At 40.3% G+C, this 12429-nt stretch overlaps 1 protein-coding gene across 1 annotated transcript in view; it reads left to right on the forward strand.

The window, feature by feature from the left end:
• LOC145396144 (sodium-dependent multivitamin transporter-like) overlaps positions 1 to 12124 on the forward strand; it is a 93251-nt gene extending 81127 nt beyond the window's left edge. Inside the window, exons 4-6 of the mRNA XM_080269587.1 lie at positions 7438 to 7526; positions 9435 to 9553; positions 11958 to 12124. Of these exons, the coding sequence (XP_080125713.1) occupies positions 7438 to 7526; positions 9435 to 9553; positions 11958 to 12124 (375 nt within the window). The remainder of the gene's footprint in view (positions 1 to 7437; positions 7527 to 9434; positions 9554 to 11957) is intronic.
• The last annotated feature ends 305 nt before the right edge of the window (positions 12125 to 12429 follow it).

Here is a 12429-nt window from a genome sequence, read left to right on the forward strand (position 1 = left end):
CCTTCTGAGCTCTGCTTCCTAAATTTTGGTGTAGCAGGGGTCGTGTCACGTGTGTTACACTGTGGTTGGAATTTTCTAGAAACCTGTGTGTGAGTATGTGTGTATAAGTGTGTATGATCACTAGGCACTGTCGTGTGCCTATAAAGCATTCCTTGAGTTAGAGTGCGTAAACATGTTTAGCATTGCTCGATTCTCGCAGACACAATACCTCTGACTTGCTGCTTCTATCTGTCTCTCTATCTATCTATCTATCATGTTTTCTATAATTAATTGTATTTATAATATGGAGTCCTAACAAAGACTTAGTGGCCCCCTTGAAACTTAGTGGCATGGTAGAAATTTGTGGCACGGTTGAAACTTACTGGCATGGTTGAAATTGCATTGATGCTAGAAAGTGAGGAATCAGTGGTTGAGACAGAAATTTTATAAATATCCACTTCATGCGTTATGCTTGTTATGGCTGTTGCTTAACCAATCTGAAATGAAAAAAAAAAAAATAGAAAGGTAAAGATGACTGAAAGTAACCCTCTCTGGGACAATTTGCTCATACTAACTGTCAATCTGTCCATTACAATGCAATGTATGGTAATCACTTTCGTCTGACCTCTTCATCTTGCATTACCTCAAGGTACACACTACAAAAGATGGGTTAGTAGAAAAAAAAAATTCCTTACAAATAACGGCTCTGGAAATTGACTATAAAGTTCTATCACCAGTGGCTTCAGCTACTTAAAATTGCCCCCATGCCCCTTGAAAATGCGCTTTGGTGCTCCAGGAGACCATGGCCCCAAGCCTGGAAACCACTGGATTAAACGTGTTAAATCTGGCTGCTACTACTACTACTACGACTACTACTACAACTACTACTACTACTACTACTGCTGCTGCTGCTGCTGCTGCTGCTGCTACTACTACTACCCTTATTATTACTACTCCTACTATTAATACTAGAAGGGAAAAAGAATGACAATTCCAACAAAGATCAGCTTAGCAACCACTTTTGCTTAGTAGATCTTAATATCCACTTGTGCTCTGTTCGCCTCACTCAAATGTAGATACTCTACAACCCTCATTAATAATGTAGAGAATGATAGCGATGTTTAATTTGCTAAATAATTGTGTGAAGAAGAGGTGTTAAAATCACTTTAGTCTGATAGAATACAAAACGAAGTTATGTCTGAGGTTGCAGATCCATATTTTTATCTTCACTCATAGAGCCAGCAGAATTTTCTTCTTTTAATTCCTTCAACCAGGGGACCATTTTTGTTAGGTACTCTTGTTACTGTTAATTTCATTCACCTCACGAGATACACCCGATACGAAGGCAATTATCACTTTGTAAAATTAACCTAGCAAACTCCTCTCGTACTGAACGGGTTTATCTATGCCATATCCATTTTCTATAAGTTTGATATTCCACGCCTACAGCAAAGAAAGAAAGTAAATTTTATAAATGTGATCAGTATGATAAACAATAACATCCTGTTCACGGGTAAACCATGCAGATATTGTTAATCGAGAGAATATGAAACAAAATATTACAGTTTGATTTAGTATATTGTAGAGTACTTGGTCTTTTGGCTTATGTCTTTCAACATTGCTGCTTTATGGTCGCGCGTGCTTCCAGGCAGTTTTTCAAAATATGGGAAAAGTGCAGAGTTGGTTGCCATTATTCATCTAACTGCTGTTTGTGATCACTGTTTTCTTGCGATTTTCCATATATTGAGCTTTCCATGAACAAAAACCATCGCAACACTCTTTTCTCCATAGAGCCTAGTGGGTCCCATTATACCTGCAGGGGTCAGAATAGAGCTTGCAAAAATCAGTCATCGACCTGAGCACACAATAAAATTATTCGAAAACCAGGGATCCTCTGGTTATTTTTCCTTTCACACCACTAGTAACCATGGGCATGTGGATCACCATACAGCTTGCAGCGCACTTCATCCATGAGACAAAGCTTTTTTTTATTTATTTTTTAATGGCAGATTAATAACTGCCGGAGAGTTAGAATGGAAGCTTAATATTCTTGCAAAGTAGTTCCAAGTCCTTCTTTCTTTCTTTTTTTTTTTTTTAATCATTCATTTTATTCACTATTTTCATATTGAGAACTGAATTCTCTATGGAGGAAAATGATGCGATGGACTTCATTCATGGGGACGGAACAGTTGTGAAACTGTAAGAAAATATGATCAGACATGGCTTTCAGACGAGTATAGAAAACCGAAACTGCACATGTCTCGTATTTTGAAAAGTTGTCAAAGCTAACTCATATTGTTATGTCCCAGTCCCAACTGCCACAAGCTCCAACAGCAGTAGTACAGTACAGGAAGGACGTTGCCCAGTGAGTTGTTCTTCTTATGGTCAGCCTTTAGGTGTGCAGTACACAAGATCAGCTGAGGCGAAAATAAACACTGGCTCCTTAGAGTTCACTGTCTTTATTTTCCAAGTAATTCCACTTATTTCTTTCCAACTTCACTGTTCTCACAAGCACTGGAGCTATACACACTTTACTAACTGTTATTTCAGTTAATGCTCAACACTTCACTGTTTTCTCAACTTCCAATGATATACAAACTTCAATAACGCATCACTGTTTCCCACTGTTTTTACAAGTACCAAAAATATACAATCTTCACAGACAGTAATTACACTTAATGCTTGCAAAGCAACTCTCCACAAACTGCACCAAAATCGTCTGCACTTCACTCACACTGAACTGAAACCCAACTAAAAAAAACTCAAAATAGTCTGTACCCTATCCTTATATAAGCTTGCATTACTCTCGAAACTTCTACTTCTCCAACATTCTAGGACATACTGTCTTGCATCAGCCCCTAGCAACAACAATTACCAACTACGAGAAATCAAAACATGCTAGAGTTTTCCTACATTACATAACACTCCAAATCATTTACCATACGAACTTGAATTACATAATTTAACAAGGAATCACTTAAATAAAACATTATAAAGAAAAAGAGTACAAACAATGATGCATAACTTACGAAATTACTAAGCTCACAAACAGCAGGCTAACTGGCAACTCTGACTCGTACAGGAACTTACTGTACCAGAAACGTCTCGAAGGTACGAGACTTCCTAACTGGCAAATCCACCCATCATAACAATATAATAATAACGCTGAAAGGCATGGAAAATTACCAAGTAGCGGACAAATGTAATGAGTCAAGTTGCAATGTTTTTGTTTCTCTGTCATGTATTATAAATATTACGTGTATTGCTTGAAGCAGTCAAGGGGCCGAAGAGGTTCACCGTACTAGCTCGTCGATTTTTATTTAGTTATTTATTTATTCATTATGTGTATCTAGAAGAATGCATACGAGTAAGGGGGAAGGGGATAAGAGGTGGGAAAGACCATGGATGAGACTGAGGCATGCAGTTTTGTGGTACATGAGAGAGAGGGGTGTGAACTGGAAGTAGAGCAGCTAAATGGCAACTGAAAACAAAGCACTTTGTGCCTCTTGTATCTGAATAATCCTGTGTTGGCAATATTTCTGTTTCTGAATGTAAGTGATATTTTCTTGGTGTTAGTGTATCTTCTTGACATCCATCAGGCATTTTTTGTGTTTTATGAAACATAACAGGTGTAGACCGTAGCACCAGTCGAGCAGGGCAGTACTCCCAAGGTGGATGGAAAGCTGATGACAGGAAGAGCTGGAGCTCCTGTTTCATCAGCCCTCGGGAATAGGTCACGACCATCCCCCTTTGCTGATCTTTTTCAGTGTCTCAGTAACACAGAGAGTAGGCCAGCGTGCTCTCCAATACAAGTTTCTCTATCAACACCAAACTACATGCACAGTACTCACTACACTTCCTTTTCCAAAATTTAAAGAAATCATGGCAGTGCAACACGTGGCCTCGGAGTACCCAAGGGGAGGGGATCATAAATGCCCACACCTTCTGCCCCTCTCCCGGTGACGACTCGAGCTGCCTTGAACCACTGTCTGACTCTCTTCGTCTTCATTTCTGCAACATTCGAGGCCTTTCCTCTAACTTTCACTCTGTTGAGCACCACCTCTCCTTCTCTAAACCTCACCTTCTTTTTGTGACTGAGACTCAGCTGTCTGAGGTAACTGACAACAGACACTTTTCTGTATCCTCCTACTTTCTCTATACTCTTTTCAAAGCCAAATGTGGCTGTTGTGAATATATACAAAACGACTTATCTTGCTCTTGTGTTCCTGAACTCGATTCTTCTGAATCCTCTACACTCTGGCTTCGGCTTCCCTGTCATTCTCTGACTAAACATATCTGTGCTGTTTACTTGTCTCCTAATTCTACAGACTATCTGAAATTCTTTGACTATCTAACTTCTACAATGGAACACATTCTATCCATTTCTCCTTTTTCTGAAATCTCCATTCTAGGAGATTTCAATGTTCACCACCACATTTGGCTCTCCTCTTCTTTCACTGATCCACCTGGTGAACAAGCCTACACCTTTTCTATCCTTTATGACCTAGAGCAGCTTGTACAGCACCCTACCCGTATCCCTGACCGCCTTGGAGAGAGATCCAACATACTTGACCTTTTCCTTACAACTAATCCTTCTGCTTAAACTGTTAATCTTTTCTCTCCATTGGGCTCCTCCGATCACAAGCTTATTATCTTACCCTGTCGTATTGCTCCGGTACGGCCTGTGGACCCTCCAAAGAAACGTTGCCTGTGGCACTTTGGAGCTGCTGATTGGGAGGCCCTCAGGCAGTACTTCTTTGATTTTCCTTGGAATGATCATTACCTCCATGGCCGGGAGCCATCTGGGTGTGCCTTGCGCATTACGGTGGTTATTCTCTTGGGCATGGAAGGATACATTCCTTTCTCATATCCTCTGACTAATGCAAGAAAGCCTTGGTTTAATCATGCTTGTTCTAATGCTGTCTGCAACAAGGAAACGGCCTATAAAAGGTACCGGAGCCAACCCACCCCTGAATCACATCTTTCATACATTTCTGCCTGGAATCGTGCAAAGTCTCTTTTTCTCTCCTCTAAAAATAATTTCATCCGTACTAAATGCTCTCAACTCTCCAAATCCAATTCTTCCCACTCCTTCTGGCACCTTGCCAAAAACCTTTCTAACAACTTTACCTCATCATCCTTCCCTCCTCTTTTCTACTCTGATGGCTCTGTAGCTATTTCTTCTACTGATAAAGCAGATCTCTTCGCTCAGACTTTCTCCTCCAATTCTACCTTAGATGATTCCGGTGCTGTTCCTCCATCACTTTCCCCCCTCTGACTTCCTCATGGCTGACATCAAAATTTCTTCAGCTGATGTATTTTCTGCCATCACAAGCCTCAATACTAATAAGGCATATGGGCCTGATGGAGCCCTGTTGTTCTCAGGAACTGTACTTCTGTGCTTACACCCTGCTTAGGCAAACTCTTTCGCCTTAGTCTATCAACTCGTACCTTTCCTTCTTCCTAGAAGTTTGTGCTCATTCAGCCAGTCCCAAAGAAGGGTGACCATTCCCAGCCCTCTAACTATCGTCCAATTGCTTTAACATCCTGTATCTAAAAAGTTTTCGAGTCATTTCTTAATAGAAAAATTTTAAAGCATCTTTCCTATCACAGCCTTCTTTCTGATCGTCAGTATGGGTTCCATCAGGGACACTTCACTGGCGATCTTCTTACCTACCTTTCAGACCCCTGGTCATCCTCCTTTCGGGACTTTGGTGAAAGCTTTGCCATTGCACTTGACATCTCAAAGGCTTTTGATCGAGTCTGGCATAAATCTTTAATTTCCAAACTGCCCTCTTGCGGTTTCTATCCTTCTATCTGTGCCTTCATCTCTAGCTTCCTTTCTGGTCGTTCTATAGCCGCTGGTGTAGACGGCCATCGTTCTTCTAGATCTATCAACAGTGATGTTCCTCAAGGTTCTGTCCTATCACCAACTCTCTTCCTTTTATTCATCAATAACCTTCTAAGCTGTTCATCTAACCCTATCCACTCATATGCTGATGACTCCACCCTTCACCTTTCCATTCGGTTCCTGCAACGTCCACCTCAGTAGTTACGTCAACAAACAAGGGATGAGGCTATGGCACACCTAATGTCTGACTTGGCTCGTATCTCTGACTGGGGTAAAAAATAATCTGGCTGTTTTTAATGCATCATAGACTCAGTTTATACACATAACAACCCGACAGAACCTTCCACAGGTATACTCACTAATGGTTAATAATATTCAGCTTAATCCTGCATCATCCTTGAACATGCTTGGGGTTTCATTTACTCGGGACTTATCTTGGAAAAATCATATTATATCTCTTGTAAAATCTGCTTCCAAGAGATTAGGTGTGCTAAGCCGACTCCATTCCTTCTTTACCCCTGCACAATTGTTCACTCTATACAGGGGTTTTATCCGCCTCTGTTTAGGGTGCAACTCTCATGTGTGGGGAGGCTCCCTACATACAGCTCTTCTCAATAGGGTGGAGTCAAAGGCTTTTCGTCTAATTAACTCTCCTCCTCTTACTTACTCTCTTCAACCTCTGTTTCTTCATCGCACTGTTGCATCTTTATCTCTTTTCTATCGCTACTTCAACGGTCACTGTTCCTCTGAACTGTTTGTATGCATACCTCCACCTCTACGACAGGCGCGTAGCACCCGTCTATCAGCAAACTCTCATCCGTTTTCTGTCCAACTCTCTAATGCAAGAGTTAACCGTTACTCCCAGTTCTTCATTTATGGAACAGGTCAGCTCTGGAACTGTCTCCCTCTGTCTGTATTTCCTTCTTCCTATGATCTCCAGTCTTTCAAGTGCAGTGTGTCCAGGCATCTCGAAATGATCGGATCTTGAATATGGCTCTCTCTTGTATTTTGTTTTTCTCTTGGAAGGAACAATAATTGCGGGCTCGCGACCTTTGGTTCCTTCTTTCTCGCATAAAAAAAAAATACTGTGTTGGATAATGTTGTGTCTCACCTTGGGTTAGCGAATGTTACTGTTGTTTAAATGAGCTAATTTTAAACTGCATTCAGAGACTCTGCTGTTCGCAGGTATTGCCTGTGTGTGAGTGTTTTTTAGCGCACTGAGTTCACAAGGTGCCTCGGCAAAGATGTTCCTTTTTTTGTAAGAAAACAAGCCTTGTGTGTATCCAAAGTAAGTCGTAGAATTTTTTGATGTTTTTCCAGTTTTAGTGATGAATAAAGAATGGTACTTGAGGATGTGTTTAAAATTTATGTATGTCTGCTCAGCTGATTCGTTAAATCTGCGAGTCTGTTCTTCTGGGGTCCGTATTCTAGGCAGCATCGTATGTTTTCTTAACATTCTTATCTTACGGGTTTATTACTGTTATTACACCTGACTCTGATCTTTTATATATAACATCAATAGAAGATAAAGCGCACAGGAGGAGAGAAAGGTGTAACAGGTCACCTAGAGTAGTATACAATAAAACCCTTCCCAAATATTGGGCCAGATCCTGCCTTACCTGGTGATAGACAAGCTGGGTCAGGTGCCTGGCGTCCCTGGTGTGTTTGTGGCTGCTGTCACCGGTGCTGTCCTCAGGTGGGTGTCTAAACTAGCCCCTGCAGATACTTACCTTATTCCATCTAGGTGGGATCGTAGCATGTCTTCATCTTTTATGTGATTCGCAAATTGCACGTAAACATTCTCTAGTATACTATTTATATAACTGTGATATTTAAATCGCTTACATCAGCAACATACAAGAGGATATTAAGGTGTAAAGTGCAAAATAAATAGCTATGGAAGAGAAGTTTCAATATATCAAACGCCACTTAGAGTACGACCCATACTCAGGGATGTAAATCATACCAACAGCTACACTCAATGTCCCACAGCACAGGTTCTGGTGTAATTTACTCCACAGAATAAACTGAGCTTCATCTGATACATTGTACGCATAACTACGCGGCATGACCAACGTAGCCCTTGGTGTGAGGTGCGATTATGTGCTCAAGATTGTCATTCCATCATCTTCCATAAAATTTTCATCCTAAGGGCACAATGCATAACCAGTTTTCGCTGTAACTACACCTGTGTATCTAGCTTGGAACGAAAGGTTAGCAGTGAGAGAGGTCATTTAATCAACATCTAACTCATTCAACTTGAATAGTCACTCCTGCAGTGAATACATTTATAAGTGGAAGGAAGATAAACTACTTTTAAAAAAATGGAGTGATGGAATTAGGCATTTCAGATGATGATGCATTTTAACATTATGGTCTTACGCATGGCTCCTTTGTGTTTGTTATCCTTAGTGTTGTCCCCAGATAAGTGTAAAATCTATCTCGTGGAGTTTCTAACATTATAAAAATATTGCTTTTCTATTTTCAGGCGATTAAATTTACTCTTAACTTTATAGTCTGCTACTGATTAGAAAATAAATGAAATTTATATTAAACCCGTGCAGTATGAAAGGATAATAATACCAAAAGGATACTAAAATACATTAAAAAATATGTATCTGATACAAGCGGTTAAGCACTTCACTTAGAAATCTTGTTTTTTCCTAGTGTTTTTGGAGCCATTCAGTTTAAGATGCCATTTTCAAATGGACTTAAATGCTTTCTGAAGGCATGCAGAGCAAATTCTGAACAAACTCAAGTGACCGAAACCTCGAGTTTATGTTAAAACTATCTAGCAATTGCCTTGATGAATATTAGTATACGGAGAGTGAAGTGGAACATACAGTATAATGGTTCAAAACCTTCTGTCCTTTTGATTTAAGATGTAAAATGGCACTGAACATCTTGACTATTTTTAGGCTGACTGTGTACAAGTGAACTATTGTTTCTAAATGCTCTTCAATCCTATTCTTCGGTGATGGAAAATCGTAGCCATATTTTCCCACCGAACAAAGCCCTGTTATGCAATGTCAGTCCCTTGAATGCGATAATGTAAGCTTCAGACAACGCTTGTGTCCTCTTCAATTAACCTTGGAAAGGACTTTTATACAGAAGGGGTTAATGCAAATGATACTTCAAAGTTAATAAAATTATCCGGTCATTGTGGTAACTGAATATAAAATACATATTCGTTATACAGAAGTTACATGGTAGGTCAAAGCTTGACTAGAGTACATGATGAACCATTCGCAATGTGCAGTCCAGAAAATATTGTAACTGCCGATAAGAAACCTTCATTCCATCAGAACCCCTCGCTGCAACTTCTTTTTATCTGACAATCAGGATATGAGGATGATTAGAAACAATGGATCACGAGTGTACAGTTAGTGACAGAATTTTCTCTTCTGTTCCACTGCATTTTCATCGCATATGTAAGCCATTTTTCTCCATGATGAACCATGCCAAAGAAAATTGTCAATGGAAAACAAAAATAAGCCCATCTCAACTTAAGAATATTAGCTAGCAAAGTGAGTAGCAAAGGAGGTGATACATTAAGCGAACTTTTGTTTTTGTACATCCTCATACAAGTTCATGCCTTCCGCAGCACCCTGTCCTCCTCTTTCAACTCAGTTGCGTGCACAGTGTGGGAGGATGTGGTCAAACACAGACATTACTTCAGTCAACTCAGTGACACAGCTGCCACCAAAGTTGTCAGATTTTTGTGTAAGTAGTAAGTTATTTTTGGATCTGTTTACTGTGTTCTCTTAATCCATCATTGTGGTAACTTTTCAGGTCTCTAAACCAAAGTGTCAAGAGCTGCTGTATTTCCTCTGTTGTTTTCATCTTTCTGCGAGATATTTCTTTTCATCTTGGCGCCATTCCCGTATTATTTCATCAGTTCACTTCAAGCTTGACACATTTGTTCCTTGGTCCAGTAGCCCCAAACATGTTTGTTTTTATTCAGATATTTTAAAGGAATTTTTGAGATCAAACATCAAATCTTACGAACGCATATATTTTAAGATCCTATGTTTTTCTATGTTCATTAATCATCATGGCAGTTTGGAGAGAAGCATGTCAGTGGATGTGTGAAGACGATCTTCCATTCCCTCGAGAATGGTGGTAGTCGAATAATTGTTATTTTATTATGCCACTTCAGGATGATCTTATTCATCTCTAGACTTACTATCTTAAATCAAAAGGGGTTAGACATAGCCTTATTTATGCCATTCAGTAAGAGAGATATTTCACATATTAAATGAAAATATCCAGACATAGCAAGAACAATACGAAGACATCGTCGGACTGAATGGCTGTAGATCATTATATTTTTTCTGGAAAATTTTCCAAGACAATTTATTCTTTCTACCGTCTTTTGGGGGGTTGTCAACAACTGCAGTCTAGAGGTTCCTGTGCCAGTTTTTTTTTTTTTTTTTTTACCCTCCACCTGACAAAGTCAGAGGAGGGTGTTGTTATCATTGTGATCAATAGGTGTCCGTCCAAAGAGTTGGGTGGCAGGGTGGCTGGCCAGGCATAGAGCTTTCGTTTTCGGACCAGAACTGAGAAATAATTCACAATAGAGTCATGAAATTTCATATTGATATGTCTTATAGCGAACTGGTGCCTTTTGATAGGTGTCTGAAGTAGTTTTTTTTTTTTTTTTATTAATGGAAAATTTTTAGAAAAGTAATTTTTCCAGAGATTTTAATGGGACCTGTGCAAGGAATCTGAAGGGCCCAGGTTATGTGTCCTCACGGCGTTCTCCTTAAGCTCACCTTTAAAACAAAAGAAGGGGAGGTGAGGGCCGTTATGCTCTCGGTTAGGTATGCAGGAAGGTGGGGGGTATGTGCCTGATCAGGTGTTAGGTTGGAACAGTGTAGCGTTGCCTTTTTTTTTTACTTACTGAGAGAATATCACAAAGCTGGAGAAGCCTGGCAATAACTACCAGGAAGAAGACGAAGAAGAGGAAGAGGAAGAAGAAGAAGACAAAAGTGGAAGAAGACAAAGAGGAAGATGGGAAAGAGGAAGAAGGGGAAGAGTAATAGGAAGAAGGAGAAGAAAAACAAGGAAAAGAAGAAGAAGAAGAAGAAGTTGACACTGACATGAACTGCACTAATTATTACCTAATGAAAGAAAAGCATTCGGGAGCCGAATGCTAGTCGCCTGCCAGAATATGCTGTTGATCAAGTCCATGATTTTGGCCATATCTTGATACCCTGAAGGTTTCATGTTGATAGCTTTACCCGTTCATGAGATATAATGGTGGTAAGGGCGGGCGATAAAAACTTGTTGACCTTTAACGGTCATTTTGGTGACATGACTTTGACCCCGTGTGCCCATTTTCGATTTCGCCAAAAGTTTGGCCGTATCTTGTTACCTTGAAAGTTTCATGTTGATAGCTCAAGCCGTTCATGAGGTATAATGGGAACACACACACACACACACACACACACACACACACACACACACACACACACACACACACAGAGGCGGACAAAATATTACAGCTCCGCCTTGTAAAGGCGGACGAAAATTATTCCTAATTCTTTAGGTTTTTCCTACCTGGAGGAGCCTTCATGCTTTGCAGTCCTGATCTTTATATCATGAGTCAGATATCGTACCGTTAGAACTTGGTATTTGCTCAAACTTACACTTTGATTTTTCTTTGCCTTATTAGATGACATTTATATCTACAGTATGTTACTTGTGGGTCTACAGAATAATTGTAACTATTCAACAGTTGTAATGTATTAACGTTAGTATCGGTTCTCTCTCCGCCATTTAGAAACATATACAAGTGAGTGTGTGTGTGTGTGTGTGTGTGTGTGTGTGTGTGTGTGTGTGTGTGTGTGTGTGTGTGTGTGTGTTTAGCTAGACAAACATATAGATTAGCAGATGGATAGACAGACAGAGACAGACAGACAGTCAGATAGACAGCTACTCAGAGAGACAGACAGGCATATAGACAGACAGACAGATAGACAGATATACAAATAGAAAACAGATAGATGGATGGATGGACAGATAGATAAACAAAGAGACACACAAACAGATAGATCGATAGATAAAAGGACCGATAGCTATTTTCACAGCTCAGTCCTTACTCATTACAGTTGTTCTTGCACAGCTGCCTTGGTCGGGGTGATATCGGTGGGCGCGGGTCTCTTAATGAGCAGCCTGGGCAACATCTTCCCCTTACTTCACTTTCTCGCTGGTGCTCTGGGCGGACCCCTGGCGGGCGTCTTTATGGCTGGCATCTTCCTGCCGTGGGTCAATGGAAAGGTAGTGGTATGATTCAGTATGGACGGTGTGAGAGAGAGAGAGAGAGAGAGAGAGAGAGAGAGAAAGAGAATTTCTGGCACTGTCCATTTCTGGGTTTGATGCGGTATGGACGGCCCCTTCCTTGAGATGAGAATTACAAAAAAAAAAAAAAAAGTATCTACACATCCAGAGAATCACGTACAGAAAATCAGATACATGCATAGTACTGTCAGGAAACAGAATTCTCTCTCTCTCTCTCTCTCTCTCTCTCTCTCTCTCTCTGGAGATCGTCTGTGCGTTCTAGTCACTGTCCGGCAACACGAACTCAGTTTCGGTTG

The sequence above is a fragment of the Coenobita brevimanus genome, chromosome 35, assembly GCF_032717465.1.
Source record: "Coenobita brevimanus isolate Jiangsu-jjx chromosome 35, ASM3271746v2, whole genome shotgun sequence".
In the NCBI taxonomy this organism is placed as follows: Eukaryota; Metazoa; Arthropoda; class Malacostraca; order Decapoda; family Coenobitidae; genus Coenobita; species Coenobita brevimanus.